Source organism: Chaetodon trifascialis, chromosome 5 (assembly GCF_039877785.1).
Source record: "Chaetodon trifascialis isolate fChaTrf1 chromosome 5, fChaTrf1.hap1, whole genome shotgun sequence".
NCBI lineage: Eukaryota > Metazoa > Chordata > Actinopteri > Chaetodontiformes > Chaetodontidae > Chaetodon > Chaetodon trifascialis.
Genome location: NC_092060.1, coordinates 4907725 through 4925453, shown reverse-complemented (window position 1 = coordinate 4925453; position 17729 = coordinate 4907725). Strand labels below are relative to the sequence as shown.

Genomic DNA, 17729 nt, shown 5'->3' with positions numbered 1-17729 from the left:
TCCTCCACTCACCTACATCAGCTCACATTCAGTATCATTCAATGAATAAATGTAAAATGCTTTCTCCATTTTATCCTGTATACACTAGCAATTACATAATGAGTTAGTCTGTATTTGCTTGTTGCTCTCTTGGTTGAAACTTGTTGCTTGTCACCAGTCAAACAGCCTAAAAAACCCCCTGTTCCATGCACACCAATAAGAGCATAATGCATCAGTTTAAAACAGCGTATTCACTTACAGTAAAAATGGTGTCTGTTATAATAATATCACTGTATGTATGTTGTGGCAGCTGAAGGAATAGTATGATGATGTGTTTCACTGTCATGTGCTGCCATCTTGTGGATAATCACAAAACTGCAACCAAAAAAGTGTTACATTTTTGGATTACATTTACAAACACAGTGAAAGCTCTTAACCTAAAATTTGCCACGCGCAATCTTAGCTTAAGGTCTAAAAGCGAGTGGAACAGAGCAGAATAAATAAAGTGGAATAAAGAAACAAAAACAAAGAAAGCATTAAATGATGCAACTTTAATTATCATTTAATGGGATATTATAAATGCTAATTAAGTAAATATACAAGAATATGGTAATGTTATGACAAAGGTACGGTTTGCAATTAGTTTCAAGTAAGAAATTCAGCAACATCAGTACGTATACAATAGCTGTCACATTTGTCTGAATACTGTGAGGCAGGAAATTCAATGATGATTGTGGTGACAATACAAATAGTCCTTCAATGGAAAGACAAGCTGCATATTCTTTCAAATGTACTGCAAAATGAACTGAGCATCAAAGAAGACCAACATTATTCGATTACTCGTTTCTGAGGCCTGTCTCAAAAAGGATGTCTGCTAATAGGATGCCCTTCCATCTTTCAATGGACTGACACGGAACACTTCCTTGTATGGACAGTAGGTGGCAGTAATGCGTCCTTAAAGGCAGAAAGCCGTTAATAGGTTAAAAGAAGAAGAAGAACCATAGCAACGACTAAACAAAGATGGCGGCCTCGACTATTCTGTTCAGATTCACTTCAAAGCTATTTAGCGTATTTCTCTTGTTTACTGCTGTTACTACCAACGAAAATACTACCAGCTACAACTTGAATACGACTGTGTTTGGTTACGAGAACGTCACATATGACGTCATGGACAATTATACATCTACACAGCCGACAGAGTTTGATTCAACAACGCCAACACCGAGCTCCAGCAGCACAGAGGAGACCGCTCGGCCGACCCTGCCCACTGAGCCCCTGCCCGTCTCTGGCAGCCTGCTCACTCCTGTCACCAACGGTAATCACCTGCTGTTATGCCGCACAACAATGCTCAGCAAATTCTCCGTTCCTATGACGTGAAATAACCAGCCCGCTTAGGTCTACACAGTGTTCTGCGCAGCTACTGCTGCAGTTAGTTAGAAACTGCAGTGTGTCTGTTAACCTTAGCTTATCAGCAATTAGCTAACTAACTAACCATGTCATAGATGTACACAAAAAAACACAGACAGATATAGACAGGCGGGCACTTAATCATAATATTTATAGCATGTAACCACACTGAGGTCATAGCTGTATCACATAGCCTAGAAGGTGTGGTAGCTTTGATGAGTCCTTTTCCCGTTTTCTCAATAAAATGGAGAAAGTTAAAGACGGATATGATAAATGAGCTTTGTAGTAAGAATATCCCTCTAACCTGAGCATTGCTGTATGTGTGTGTGTGTGTGTGTGTGTGTGTGTGTGTGTGTGTGTGTGTGTGTGTGTCGTCAGTTGACAGCTTGTGTCCCTGTGACCAGCACAAGGATGTGTGTGACATCAACTGCTGCTGTGACAGAGAGTGTGGTGAGGAGGTGGCTCTGTTCACGGGCTGCTCAGTGGACACCGTCAGGTGAGTCTCCACAAAGTGGAGCAGCAGGAAGAGGTTCCGGTGACGGTAGTTCAGAAGGAGAGACACAGCAAAGACTTGTGCTATCAGTAGGTCACAGTTGAATAGTGCTGAAGAAGAGATAGGATTGTTCAAACATGTGGTCACAGCCTACTCTGTGTCTTCCATACATTTCAGTGCAGGTGATTCATAGACATTCAGGAGACGCAAAGTGTTTAGACTGTAAGAAAGCAGGAAACAGAGAAGACAGCTGATTTCATGTTCTGTCAATTCTGAGAGGCCATTATTCAAATAATAACTGAACATAGCAGAGTCACGTCATACTAACCACCCCACTCCTTTAAGTGTTGCTTTTGAAAAGAAATATTGCTTTTTAATGCAGAAACGATTTCCACTCACTTACATTGCTGACATTGCAATGAGAAGCCCACTAGGTCAGAGAGGGATCAAGCCCTTTGATCCCTTGGAACACTTTTCATGTGAAACAAGTGTTATTTCATGGATGGTAGCCCAACACACATCGACCAGGAAAAGATGCCAGTTACTGAAAACAGTAAGAGAATGAAAACAATATTTCTGACAAGTAGTGATGGTGACATGTATTGTATTGATGGAATAAGTGCTGTGGGAATGTGCATTATGTTGAATTCAGCACCACTAAAGGTAAAGATGGAGGACATGCTGAGCTTGTGTTAACAGCAAATTAAAGTGGGATCATGTCAGAAAAGAGGGGTCTCTGCCTGAAATATGACTGAAGATGAAACAGACCAATAGGAAGAAAAGCATACCTGAAATATAAGACTGTTTCAAACAAAGGTCTGGCTCTCCCCAGCTGATGTACATAAGAGCTCCAAGTCAGGCCACTATTTTAAAATGTATGGTCAAGTTTCTCAGCTTGACTTCACCTTAAAGAAAATCTGAAACAAGATTTACTCATCAGGCACAGTCAACTTGTAAATTCACCACATAAATACGTTGAATTGGATGCTCACTTGTGGACAGACTGTGAGGTTCAAACAGTACAACTTGAGTACATGAACGACTCCCACTACTCTTTAATGGCCTCACGTGTCTATCACTATCAGCATGATTAGGACTCTTCAATTCAATGTTTCTGACAGGTTTACACATGAAGTAACCTCTGACTACACACAGTCTATGAACAGGCTCATACCTGCTGTTGATTCGTTTCTGTTGGCAGTGGCAACAAGCAGCTGTGCAGCCGAGATGTAGCATCATACTCTTTAAGGAGTACAATAGATGGCTACTCAGAGCTGCAGTCATCTGTCCGGAAGGAGACTAATTATGATGTTTTCTGCATTCAGACACAGAATCGTAAGTCATAACGAGCACTTCCTTGTACAGTAGGCTGTTCCAGACCTCAAACAGTCTCCATCCCCAAGTCTGTCTGCTGCTGACTATTTGCTCTGTCTAGGTGTTGATGGATTATCTCATCCATCACCCGCTCTTCCAACTGACCGCAACTTTGACTGGCTCTTCAAACAATTTACCAGCTTTATTTTTGGATCCGAGGAGAATAGTGGTCAGGTGTCCACTGCAGAGCCCCAGAGCTCTGGATACCAGGTGAGTAACTGGAACTGTTTACCTGTTTCTGTTTGTCTCAAACTGAGGAGTCGTCATGAAATAACAATGTTCTTCCTCTGCTGATGCTTTATGTTTTCAGTATGGGGACGTGATGGGGACAGCAGGAGGGACTGGACAAAGAGGGACGTTCTGGCTGCCAGCTCCAGGTGTCAGTGCTGACTGTGTGGACAAGAGTCCTGCAGGTAACGACTGCTCACTGTAATGCGGTCACTTTGGCTGTGGCTGCTGTGGGATAATGATAGATGCTAAAACATGAGGCTGCTTGAGCAGTTCTGTTAGTGCAGTTGTAGTGGCCGTTTGTCCAAACAAAAGAACAAAGAAAATCATGGCTGCTGGTGCCTCCTTTGCACTGGTAAAAAACCATAGGCCCACCCCGGTGCATGCTGGTCCTCAAGGTGCCTACCTACACAAATAGCCTCAGGTGCCCAGTGTTACCCAATTACCAAAAAAAACAACTAAAATATTAACCATTCAAATCTAAATATCCTAAACAAGAATATTATCAAAAATCGAATCTAAATAAAGCAAACACTTAAGTTAATCAAACAAACAAAGTTACTCATAATTAGCAAATTAAATCTACGACTGAAACTACAACCAAAGACTAAACTTACAAATAGCTCCTGCAGCAGTAATGTCACTTACAAAGACAAATCTAACATCTGTCTACAATTAGATAGCTGCACATAATTGTATTTTATTTCTTACTTCAGTCATAAGAGGAAGAATGTGTCATTATGTTTTTCAGAAGTTACATAGTGTCCCTTCAGTGCCTCAGCCCTTAGCCTTTACTGAGCTGAGGAAACAATCATTCCAACAACCACACGAAGCGAGCCTGGTCCCGCTCCTCAGAACATCCTCCCACATCTTTGATTTTTTCAGCAGTTCAAGTTGGTCTGCTTCTGTGCTCATTGTCATCTCTTAACCCCAGATGGATAAACAGTCAAGCTTTGGTAGGAGAGATGAAATATCAACAAAACATGGCCTCAAAAATGTAGGTTAAATAACAGAGATAACAGTTCTTAAATTTGTCAATAGCTGCAGCACAGATTGGTAAAAACAGAACAAAATAACCCCTCTCCCAAAAGAACTCTGCTGGACGAACTCAGTGTCAGACTGAATGAAAGAAGTGAAACAAAACCACCCCCTTTCCTCAATCCCCAACGCTTCAGCCTGTCATAGCAGCTTCTGATGGACGTTACATGACTGCTGTCATAATGATCACAGCCTCCAGCAAACATGGTTCAAAGCGCAACACAGATAGAAGTGAAACACAGTAAAGGCTGATTAGTCTGGATATTCAGGAGAGTGGTGCAGTTCTCTTTCTTCAGGTTAGTTCATCATTATTTTTTAAACTGCATCAGTTAGCCTGCTAAGAGTGCTTATTTCTAATGTTAAAGGATAGTCAGACATTTGAGGAAAGAAGCCTTTTTATTGTTTTATGTCATTGTAATTCAAACATGCTGAAAAGAGTTTAAAGCATTTGTATTTTTCACTGTTACGCATGCTGTTGTTTTAGTGTTTCCTGTCTGCCCCCAGCGTTCCTACAGGATCAGAGCAGTCGGTGTTCCCGGCGTGTGGTCCTGGAGCAGGACTGTGGCGCTCTGTCAGCCCTCAACATGGACACCTACACTAACATCCAGCTATTTGCTGTGAGTGCCACATTCACTGCCACACGCTGCTGCTCCCTCAAAGAAAACGTCCACCCTCACACACTCTTACTCTCCTACATGTGTGTGAGGAATGTTAAGTCATTTGGATGTGTGTACATATGTTTCACAGGAGCTACTGTGTCGAAAATCCTTAAAACAAAGAGAAACTCTGCAGAAGAGAATGAGCTGATGTTAATTCAGAGAAGCTAAACTCAATCTTTTCCACTTTGCAGGGGAAGAATGAAGATGCTGCAGTAAGTTTGCCTACTTTATGTGTTTTACACTGAAGGGATCGGTCATTAAATTAGTTGATGGACAGAAAATGAATTGAGGAGGATTCTGGTAATCGATCAATTGTTTAAGTAATTTCTCAAGCCAGGATGACAGAAATTCACTGGTTCCAGCTTCTTGAATGTGAAGATTTGCTTTTATTTGTCCAGTGTGATTGAGAACTGAGTATCTTTTATTTTGGATTGCAGGTCGAACAAACAAGTAGCAGTTTGAATGTCGGCTTTTAAAGAATATATTCATCATCAGTCAAATTTCAAATGAGTTGATTCATTTAGGAAATACACAGCAGATTAATCACTACTGGAAATAATTTGTTTTTTCTCATACTAACAATTGGAATATGTGTATGTACATGATGGAAGTGGTCACATGGTCACCATAACAACAGATTTATACGACCTGAGGTTGAATGCTACAACTTCACAACAATCCTCTTGAAACACACGTAATGCAAAATAATGCCTCCATATCTGTGCATTAGGCACGCCGTCTCTCCATGATGTGGACACCCCTTGATGTTGTAGTTGCCTTTATTTGTCAGCTGATCCACCTTTTTAATGGTACACCTCCATAAAACCTCCCCTTTTGTTTTAGGGCCCAGTAGTCTCCACATCCCATAATGATCTCTCGGCTCGGTGTTGATGTTTTGAATCTCCGCTAGAAGGAAGTTTTAGAGAGCTGCTGTGCTAAAAGCGCTCACATGCTGTCACAGCCCCCACCTGACCAGGAAATCTTACAAGACATTCCTTTTGCGCAAAGAATAGACCGGCCCCCCAAAATATGTCTCCTTTCAACTTGCCTCATAGTGCAATAAGTTAGCACAGACCGATGGTTGAGGTTAAATGCTGCAATGCAAAGACAGGAAAATGACATTTCTCTCAAAACTTGGTTTGGTTCCTGAGAAGAAGGAAGCCCTCAGCTGTTACACCACGCTGCTCTGTTGCTTTATGTTGCTTGTTTTTCCTACCTTCCATGGATTTCCATTCATTTTAGAGGAGTATGAGTGTGTCTGCTTTTCTTTACATCAGTTAACATTGCTGCTGTAATGCAGAGATTTCAGTTCATCTTTATTACCCTGTAATAAAGTCATCTGTAGCAATGGAAACCAATGGCTGGCTGCAATCAGTACAACACACACTGAAACTCAGCTAACAGTCCACAGTCATGCCAGCAGCTCTGTGAGGCTGTGCGTAAACACAGCAGCGCTCCAGCTAAATGCTGACGTCAGCATGTTCACAATGACAATGCTAGCATGCTAATGTTTAGCAAGTATAATTTTTACCATGTTCACAGTCATAGTTTAGTATGTAGCATGTTAACATTTGCTAATTAGCACTAAACACAGAGTGTACAGATATCTGAGCTGATGTTTTGCAGGTATTTGGTTATAAACTAAAGAACTGGACGGGTTACATTTTGACCTGATGATGGTGCCAGAGGAAGTCAAGTGATCACGTGATCAAGTTATTACAATTCATCCTGTGGGCGACATGAATGTGAAATTTCATGGCAGTCCACCCATTAGTGATAGAGGTATTTTAGTCTGGTCTGAGAAGAAGTGGTGGACGGCCTATCCCTCGAGATGTCCTCACTGTGACTGTGACGTGGTGTGAAGGAGAGCAGAGGATGAGCGCGAAGACATTTAAGGTAAATGTTAAGAAACGTTGACTAATGGGCTGTTTCTGACGTTGTTGGAGGTTCTACCTGTGGAGGTGGCTTCAGTCATCCTGCAGTCTGTAGATGGGACTCAGACTGAGCTACAGATCAGTGGAGGAGAAAACCTCAACCCTGTTCTCCTCAACCCCACCCTCTGTGCTAATGTGGTGCTGAAGGTGAGTCCCCCACACTCCAACACATGACTGTACCTGTAATTTTGGATGAAAGCTGCTAGTATATTTAACCAGTTCATCTATTGGAACATTATTTTAGCATTTGCCCTTCAGTGCTCTGTTTTGGTCAAACAGGATATAGACACAGTACACAGAACCGACAATGATAAAAATACTGAATAGCTGGAATTATGGACTTAGAATGAAATAAAACAAGTCATTGTCTGTGGAGCAGTTAGACATTTTTGTCTTCTTAGGTCATCAGTGTGATTAAGTACAACCCAGCTGGTGAGATGGTGAATGTGACGGTGTCTTTGGTGCTTGGATTTGTCCGTGAAGCAGCGCTGCCCCTGGAGCAGGAGTTTCATATCACATTTGTTCAGGTAGTGTCTCAGCAAGACGTTTTCTATCGATCATGGAGTGTTATCCACAAGAGCTGCTTTGTTCTACATGGGTGATCTTGGTTGTGCTATGTTGCACTGAGAACTACTATTTGAAGTAGAGGCAGTATTTACTTACAAAACAGGTTTAACAAAAAAAAAAGCAGCTACTACTCATTTAAAGCTTTGCCCTGGCCACAGCCCTCTGCACCCCACATGCAAGTACACACATCTGTGTACTCACCATCCCTCTTTGACCTGGAAACGGCTCGGAGCACTGTGGGAGTTATGTGTTTGATCCTCCAGTGTCTTATATGCCATAGGGCCCCACAGAGAACAGCCCTGGCTCCCTTCCTCTTCATCCTCGACAGTGCAGGTGTAACACACAGATCAGCTCACTGCCACCTGCAAAGGTTCTCTGATGACCCTGCAATCATCAGCCTCACCACAGACTGGGACGACAGGGAGTACAGAGAGCTGACCCTGGGATTTGTGGTTTGGTGCCAGCAGAACCGACTTCAGATGAATGCAGGGAAAACCACAGAGCTGGTGGTGCACCTCCACAGGTGCAGCCACTCTCCTCCTTCACCAGTGAACATCCAGGGAACAGACATTGACATGGTGGAATCCTATAAGTACCTGGACGTTCCACTGAGTAATAAAGTGGACTGGACACTTTGTACAAATCACCAGAGCAAACTGTATGTGCTGAGGAGACTCAGGTCTTTTGGTGAGCAGGGAGCTCTCCTGAGGACTGTTTTTTTGACTGTGTGGAGGCACCAGCCATCTTCTATGGAGTTGTCTGCTGAGGCAACGGCATCTCTACTGGACTTTCACACTATCCCCTTTGCTGGAGTAACACTGCAAATATCCCCACTGTGGGACTGGGATTAATAAAGGATGATTTAATTTTAGTTTGTCTTTTTTATTATGGTGTTCAGAGGGTATTTTATTTAGAGTTGCTGTGGGAAAGGAGTCAAAGCTTGTGCCATTGTCCAAACAAAAAACTAAGTAACTAAGTCTCTAAAACCTTTTAGAATCCTCTCAAATGTTGGAGCCATCCACAGCACAACATATCCTCGGCCTGGACTTTGGACACTTGCTCTTTTTACTCCTCGCAGAGCATTGGCCATGGGGATTGCTGGGTCACTCCAGAGGGTTTTAAACTTAAGACTTCCAGCAATGAAGAAAAGCTCACCTTTCCTTCACTGATGGAACGTGTTGAAATAATTCACTCAAGTTATTGTGACTCATTAAGTACAAAGTAAATCTAAGCCCTGAACAAACTGTAAATGTAGTACATGAAAATGTGTTATTCTTGAGACTAAATGTGAGTAACATACTTTGTCTTGGGTCTATTGAACAGGAGGAGAGGGAGGAGGTGGCTGTCCACTACAGTGGAAATCCAGGTTATGTGGTTGGACTGCCTCTCGTGACTGGAACAAGAACAGCAGAATATCCTTTACCTGCCTTCCCATTGGACTTCTCTCACCCTGACCTATAGATAGTATGATAAGTGTTATGTCCAGTAGGAGTAAGGAGTTATAGGCACTCAAAGCAGCTACAAGGCCCCGAGATCTGTCCTTAACAGTTGTCATCACTGGGATTGCTCGAAGCATCAACCCCGGGGACACTCTGTCTCTTCTCCACAGTGCTGAGGACCAGGACTGTCTGCAGGGACCACACCAACGCTCTCCAGTCCTGTTTGGTCTGGACTCTGTGTCCGGCTGCACATTAAGGCAGGACATCCTTACACTCAACAGCTCTTATTACAATGTACAGGTACGATCTTTCCTCATGTCTGAATCAATATGTGACTTGTCTTTTTCCTGCAGACTGGAAGATGCTGCCAACTGCTCCCTGATCTTTCAAGTGCTTCTGGATGTTCTGAGAGGACCAAACTACCCCCAGTATGTGGCCTCCTTTGGAAACTCCCCGTTAGACTATCCACTGGACTGGGTGCCAATCAAGAGCAACTTCAATCCTGGGGTGAGCACAGTTTGAAAACAGACAACATTTCAAACCCAGGATCTGATAGAGGTGTGCAAGAGCAAACAAGTCCAACATCTATTCCAGGTCCACAATAAAATATGTGTAACATTGCAGTTCCATTTAATTTGTGACAGATTATGTGTGACAACAGCATTTATGAGACAAAGTCAAGAAGTTCAAAACCAGATGTGAGATGTTCACACACATCATTTGATATTTATATATCTTTTATTTTTTCTCTGTTTTCTTGTTTTAGCAATTCATCTAATTATTTTATGCTTTTCATCTTCTTGTCATTATGTATATTAATTCCAGTGTGTCTTGCTCTGCGGTATATTTTTTATGACATTATGTTTTCCAGTTTTCTTGATGTCTTTATGGAATTTCTTGGCACAAATGTTCATTTGGACTCAAGGATGAACTGATTAGATTTCTGTTGTCAGAGGTGCTGTGGCCACACAAAAATAAATTTGGCCTCAACTCATACACTAATTACAACAGCATTTCCCACAAATCGAAGGATAGGTCGGCTTCACAGCGACAACATAATCTTTTCTGGCCATTATTCAACATCATAAGTCAGGAACAGAAGGGCTGATTGTGATTTGGTCAGTTACTGAATTATTGACACTAATCTTGGGTGTCCACCATGAAAATTGAAACCTACATTAGTGTGGACAGACATGATGTAAGCCGCAACTTGTTGGTGGAGGCATACAAACTGAGATATAAACTAAGGTAAAGATAATGTGTGTCATTTCATTTATGGAATTTGGGTTGCTAGCAATATTAAAAATCTTGTAAAAACAGAATGTTGCCACAAAACTCTGGCTTACAACACTGGTCTCAGCCTTCCAAGGACATTCAACGGCAGCTGAACCCAACAGGCATCATTTTTAAATAGATTGTGTGCTACATATTTAGATTATTAAACCAGTGTTCATCCATACTATGCAGTGACATTGTTGAGAACACGTTCAGCAGTATGTCTGTGATTTGCAGGAGGCACAGGGTTGCAGCATCCCGTTGTCACTTCATTTAGAAATTGAATGGACTAAATATGGATCCCTGGTGAACCCCCAAGCTCACATTGTGAGCATCAAAGAAGTAATCCAAACCAACATCACCAGTGTGGTAAGACTGACATTTTCAATTTCAGTTTCATTCTTCCTGGCTGGACACACGTAGGTCTGGACAGGAAAATGAACCGATGCAGTGGCAGTGACTGTCCTGTTCTCTCACAGGCCCTGTTGTCTGGAAGCAGCAACACCCTGCCAATCACAAGCTCTGTGGCCTTCATTCCAGTTTCTGCTGCTGCTCTTCCTGGTTATAGAGCCACACCCACCATCAACACCAAACTGCCCTTTGACTTCTTCTTCCCTTTTGTCTGAACAGTCCACATGGGTTCCACTCACCAGTCAAGGGTAAAATGTGCCGTACATACTGGTGTGTGGCATTTATGGCAACAAACACTGGGTGTATGATCAGTCTGTTAATGTATATTGTGTTAATACTGTATATAGGATTGTTGTAATAAGTTTATTTAACATGTTTTTTTAATAAATGAAATCACTTTATTTAAACTTGATTTTTTTTTACACAACATACAGTTCTTCTAAATGTTACAGAGCAGATGTAAATTTATTTTTATGTACAAATCATCAGTCTGAGGCATTTTCAAATATTTACAAGCAAATTAAAGGGCCAGTGTGTAAGCTTTCAGGGGTCTACTGGCAGAAACAGAATGTAATATTCATAATTACGTTTTCATTTGTCTTCTGAGAATAAGAATCAAGTTTTGTTACATTCGATTGAATGCCTTTTGCATTTTTTCATGTTTTTAGTGGCAACCATGGAGAGGGTGAGGCGAGGGGTGTTCAGCTGGTTGCAGTCTGCTGCCTGAGTGCTAGATGACACTAAACCCTGCACACTGGCCCTTTAAGGTCATGGCCTTATACAGCGGTGTGGAGTGATACTCAGTCGCATCTGAGTATGTGACAATCATTAAATGAAGACCTTCAGCTGGTTTCCATCACTATAATGACAGGAAACATGAAAGGAGAATGAAAGTTTACCATGAAATGTATAGTTTACATTTTGAAATGGTAGAGAAAGGTACATGGCGTAAATGACACTGAACAGTAGTTCACAACAGTTAGCTTGACAAGTTAGAAGTCTACGCTGTGCTTCTTCAGAAGGGCTTGAAGTTTCTGGTTCTCTTGTTCCTAAAACAAAAGGACAAAGAGAAGAGTCAGTCTGTTGGTGGACTTCATTCATAGCTCACACACCACACTGTCAGTTCAGGTGGAGCTCTGTCTCAGTTATGCTGAGGTACTGTCATATTAGAACACTTGTGTCCCGATAGCCAAAGATCTCACTATTTAATCTGCTGAGCACGATGTCATTGTGACTTATAGTACCAATTATCTACTTTTCACTAAAAATACAATTCTCGGACGAATGCTGAAGCTTCTAGCTTTTTTCACTTAATATTTTGTTGTTAAATTTATACATTGAATCTAAAAGCACTGAGCTTATAACACACTACCATGTCTCAGTTTTTTTAATTGTAGAATATAGTTTGCCAAATGTACGGTGGCCCTGAGGGCTCAACACGCTGCAGCTTAATGAAGCACATGCAAATAAGCAAAAAAAGCAAATTCAAAAAACATCAATTTGACAATACATGAGCATTTAGAAAACACACTGGAAACACACACCACACAACCAAACCCACCAACAAGTATCAGACATGAGAACGGAAACTGTCCATACAAGACTTTATGTAAATTACACAAGGTGGTAGCTGTCTGTCAGGAACTGTTTGAGGAAGGAAGTCTCCTGACAATAAGCAAATGTTGCTCGTTCGTAAATACAAAACTAAATGTGGCTACAAATGACAACATACAAGTAAAACATCTGTTCCCCCTCATGAGATGTGACAATGTGTACTTGCAGCACATTTGTGTATGTGGTTGTTTTCTCTTTTCACAGCAGGTTTCTGTGTTTGCAGTGTGTTTTCTCAATGCTAAAACTTGTTAAGTCGCAGTGTGTTGAGCTCTCAGGGCCACTGTGCAGATGGCCTCAGCTGTAGCTGCAGCCCTGAAGACATCATGGAAATAAATTCCGTCATATGATATTAACCTCTGCTTTCCATGTGAAGCATGGAAAACCTCAAAGAATAACATTCTCGTCTTCAGTGTCTGAGTAAATCTGGACCTTTAATATCAATCTTAGTATGAAGCAGCTGAGAGGAATCACCAGTTTGTCATTGCGCTCCTGGAGCTCTGTGACTCTCTGAACCAGGTGGTCGTAGCTCTCCTTCAGCTTGTGGAGCTTCTGTTGGGCGCGAGTCTTCACTGACACCAGGATACCTGTAACACATTCAGACAGTCATCTCCAGGCGTAGCGACTGCACTGGCCTCTCATGCTCTTCTTTTTGAGATGCATGTTGTCACTGTGAACTGAAGGAAAGCCTTCGAAATGACATTAAGTAAATAATCATAAAAACTCTGTCAAACGGTCCGAGGCTGCTGAGGAGGGGAGTCCTTCATATGAGTCTGTGGGTGGGGCCATAGTGTCCTTATTAGTCCATATCAGTCTATTATTATTACTATATACCCCTCTGTACCTATGGAGAGCATTCTATCAAATGTATTTAATATACTGTACAAATCTGACTTGAGCCTATTTAACATATTATTTGTCACAAATAATTCCTGAATGGAATGTACCTCTTTACAAAATGTATATAATAATTTACTGATAATAAAGTCCGAATATTTGATCTTTATGAGACATGTCAGAAGTTGTCATTTGCCGTCACTACACTCCAAAGATTTGCTATGGGGACGACCAAAGGCCAGGGCCAGAAGAACCCGCTTAGGGGGCCCCGGATGAAAAAAGCTATGGGCTCCTGTTACTTCTCCGCCCCCTGCACATGCTTTAGGCAAAAGTGTTACTGACCGTTGATAATTCTGGCCACCCTCCAGAGTCGCAGCAGGATGAGGAGACCTAGCCCATCAAAGGCGTCCTCATGAAAGATGAAGACAATGTCCAGCACGAAGGAAAATATCACCACCAAACCATCAAACACCTCAAACTTGTGGTCAAAGAACTCCAAACGGAAAGCGTACAGTTTACCAGCCAGCTCCACCATGAAGAATGTGAGGAGAGCCAGGCTCAGATAGTGAAACACCTGCAAAAAACCAATGTCTCAGTAAATCAGATTATGGAGAAGGTCTCCATAGGAACTGTGAGGTTGCTTGGAATGAGTGGACGAATGCATGTCTCACCTCAGGAACAATGTGGCCATGTTCCAACTTGATAACCGATAGATCTATCAGCAGCTCCGCCAGAACAAAGATAGCATCCAAGATCACCAAACACACCACCATCACCTGAAAGCAAGACGGTCAATAGAAGGTGTCTGTCTATATACACGACACATGATCATGTTGCATTGTGGGTGATGTAGGAGCCAAGTTTTGACATGGAAGAAGAATGTGTGGAGTAATACAGATATCTCTAGTGCATACATTTCCGTCATTTGTGAGTCAGATGATGTTATCAAGAGTCCAATGCTAAAACAAGCAGAAATGACAGATTTTCTGCTTCTGCTTCTCATGCGTAACAATGTTCTGTTTTTCTCTGTTTTTATCATTGGAAATTGAAGGTCTTTGGGTTTTGGACAATGGTTGGACAAAACAGGCTATTTGGAGCATCAAAGTGGAGAAAGCATAAAACTTGCTTTCAAATTGACAATGCTCCACCAACAGATGCACTGAAAAGACCACAACGACATACCTGGAAGCGATTGCAGCCATAGAGCCTTTGCAGTGACGCCCTGAAGGTGAGCGTTGTTGGAAACTGGCCGGTGGCTGGACTCAGCTCCTCACTGTCCACGTGCAGCTCTTCTTCCTCCAACTGGGCCGGCTGCTCGTCGCCCACAGCGGTGAAAAACCTCAGGTACCGAGCCATGATGGCGGGCTCTTCGAAAGGAGTGGAGCACGTCCCACCTCAGCTCACCTCAGAGGGAAGAAGTGTGCATTTCAATTCAGGGGCGTGTCAGGAGCGTGCAGACACATTATGCAGCTGCTTCTTAATGCTACTTCATGCACTGCAACTTACAAATTGCTTGTGTTATTTCAGGGAAGACCTCTGGTTGGCTGTGCAAAATAGCTAAATATTAGAAAATGTGCACACTAATGCAATTCAGTGACAACCAGCGCAGCTGTTTTTACCATCTTCCACCCTGAGCTGTCAGAAATGTCAGCATATTTCTCCACATGTTAGACAATCTGAGTTTACTTCTCTTTTTTACATTTGCAGCATATTCTTGAGAAAGCAGGTCATGTCACTCGGGTGTCAGAAGGAAGCTGTGGGCATCCGTCTTACAGACCCCCCTCCCTACAGCTGAGGTGGAAGACATCCACATATCATAATAATTCCCCCCTAAAGGGACATCCTCTTCATCCACAGTGATCTGACATCAGGACATGGACCTCTGCTGCTACAGGGGACCAAACGAAGCAGCAGAGTCCTGCTGACATACACAGAAAATGCCACTGACCTTTGGTTCGCAGAGGCAACAGAACCAAGCTCCACTCATGTTTTGGTGAATTTATCAGCCAGCCTAACAAGTTTTCAGCTGAAAGGTTGAACTTGTGCAAACATAATGGGACCTTCACGATGCGCCACAGGCAGACAACAAAACAAATTCAACCAAATCTGAGCTGTGACTTTTTGTTTCAGCGCATTCCTCCATCAGCATATGAAGAAAGTCGTATCGAACGTGCGGATTGTTGTCCTCTGTGATGGGTGGCCAGCCGCTGCTGTTGGACAGCAGGCTGAAACTCGTGATGAACACATCCGTCTCATTTGTTTTTGCCAAGCAAGCGTTTTTACGGCGTTCAAAGAAAATCTGCGACTGGCCATGTTGTTGCACAGATTTAGCGCATCAGAAGTGAGGTTTTCTACACCAGTCACAGTTTTATCGCATTAGATGGCTTAACTTACCTTTTTCTTGTCCCCTTTGCGCAGAGGACGTTCAGGGTTCTTCTCAGAGGAAAAACTCTTGGACTCGTTAAGTTGAAGCAGAAAAACTCCGCCTCTCAGCACAGCCTTCGTTCTGCGCTGGCCGCTGGCAGCCTCCTGCCAACCCCCCTTTAAGAAACTGCATTTTTTATGTGGCGTCACTGACCTGTAAACCGCAGCCTACAGTGAAGTGCGTTTGATTTCATTCATGTTAAACTACAAATATTATTTTCACTACAACACACGACTGAGCGTTGAATTAAAGCGTTGCTCCTGACATGTTTTAAATAGTGACCGTAGAGTATAAGCTTATGTTTGCAAGCTCACTGGAATTCTATCTTATTGAATTTAAATGTTCCTTTTTTGGAACGGAGTTCGTTAAGAAATACCTGCCCTGTATGAGCAGTAATTAGCATTTCCCCAAAGGGATTCAGCATCCTGTCTGTCATGCTTTCTTCAACAGGGTGAAACGATAGTAAGCATGTGATGTCTAATAAGTAGGCTAGCATTTTAAAACTACTACTACTACTACTACTACTACTACTACTACTAATAATAATAATAATAATAATAATAATAATAATAATAATAATAATAATAATAATAGTGATGTGTTTAGTGTTTTTAGTAAGGCTTACGGAGCTAACACATATACATCCTTTCAATAAACTGTGTTTGGTGTACTTTTATCATGCACTAAGCAGGCCTCTCCCAGCCTCAACTCTGCATTGTAGTGATGTGTCGGTCGCGAACCAAACGGCTCTTAGAGCCGCTCTTTCAAGTGAACGATCGGAGCCGGCTCCTGCCTGGGAGCCGGAGCCGGAGCCGGAGCGGGAGCCACTTTGGGTTTTTTGTTTTGTTTTTTTCTCGACCTTTTTTCGTTCAAGCCGCACGTGATCGGTCAACTACATGATGTGTGGCGGGATCAGTGTGTACGCACTGAGCAGGAGGGGGAGGAACGGGGGTTACAGGCACAGCACACGCACGCACGCACGCACGCACTCACACTCACACACACACACACACACACACACACACACACACACACACACACACACACACACACACACACACACACACACACAGCCGCGACAGACAAAACGCTGGAAAGGTGAGAAAATTTGTGTACATTAGTAATTAATTTTACACAGAATTTTAAATTACTTTGGTAATAAATTAATTTAAGCAACACTTGGGAGCAGGCTCTTTTATGAGAGCCCAGCCGTGAGAACCTGTTCTCTTAAAAGAGCCGGAATTCCCATCACGACTGCACTGCTACACCTCAAAGGGCCATTTCCTGTGGCCACACCGCCACCTACTGGCTGTAGGTAATATTTTGCAGGTATTATGTCAATAAAGTATCAAACCTGCAGTATACTATCAGTTATTTAATGTGCATTACTGACTGACCTTTCTTTAGCTGAACAAGCCTGTCAGTTGTCATGTTGTTGTTGGTCCCCACAGTGAGAGGAGTGTTTGCAGGAGAGGGCTGGTTCTGATGAAGGTTTGTTGATATGTATTCTCTCTAGTCATGACACTGAAAAGTGAAAGTTGATGGTCACTGAAGTTGGTATTTGATTGGAATTTGTCGCAGTCTCTTTTTAGCAACATTCTGCTGTACTTTGCCTTTTTGTGTCTTTGTTGCTATCCATCCATATGCTTGTATGTGCAATACTTGATATACTTGCTTTCACAGATTTCATGTAGGAAAGCACTGTTGGTCTGGCTCCAGTAGAAGAGATGTTTGTCTCAGAAAAGCTTTTTGACATGGCTTCATCCATTGTAAGGTTTTGGCATTAAAGAAATCCAAAAACAGACAGTCAAGAGGATGCTTATGAATCAAAAGTCTTTAACAGCTACGGGCTTATGTGGCACAAAATGTTAGCTTTCACCAATCTTTGTTAAAGGTTTTTTATTCAGAAATCTGCCCCAATCCACATTTTATATCACCAGGTGATCATGTGGCTATGTGCACTGTGAAAGCTGTTCACTAGATGTTTTCAGTATCTTTCAGCTCATTGATTTGACTGTGCAGAGCAGTGAGAGGCTTTCTACAGGTTTGAGA

At 42.3% G+C, this 17729-nt stretch overlaps 2 protein-coding genes across 2 annotated transcripts; one reads left to right on the top strand and one right to left on the bottom strand.

Annotated features, from left to right (window-relative positions):
- Positions 1-974: 974 nt before the first annotated feature.
- On the top strand, positions 975-11204 carry tctn1 (tectonic family member 1). Its single transcript, XM_070963484.1, has 14 exons — positions 975-1294; positions 1765-1882; positions 3081-3214; positions 3315-3463; positions 3564-3666; positions 5024-5136; positions 5370-5390; positions 7125-7259; positions 7514-7639; positions 9003-9091; positions 9238-9375; positions 9472-9625; positions 10631-10762; positions 10873-11204. The coding sequence occupies exons 1-14, from the start codon at positions 1000-1002 to the stop codon at positions 11017-11019; spliced, it is 1854 nt and encodes a 617-aa protein (XP_070819585.1). The 5' UTR covers positions 975-999; the 3' UTR covers positions 11020-11204.
- Positions 11151-15760, bottom strand: hvcn1 (hydrogen voltage-gated channel 1). Its single transcript, XM_070963485.1, has 6 exons — positions 15647-15760; positions 14435-14656; positions 13924-14028; positions 13595-13826; positions 12890-13002; positions 11151-11853 (listed from the first exon to the last, which is right to left on the bottom strand). Exons 2-6 carry the CDS (start codon positions 14606-14608, stop codon positions 11797-11799), a joined length of 681 nt encoding a protein of 226 aa, XP_070819586.1. The 5' UTR covers positions 14609-14656; positions 15647-15760; the 3' UTR covers positions 11151-11796.
- Between the last annotated feature and the right edge of the window lie 1969 nt (positions 15761-17729).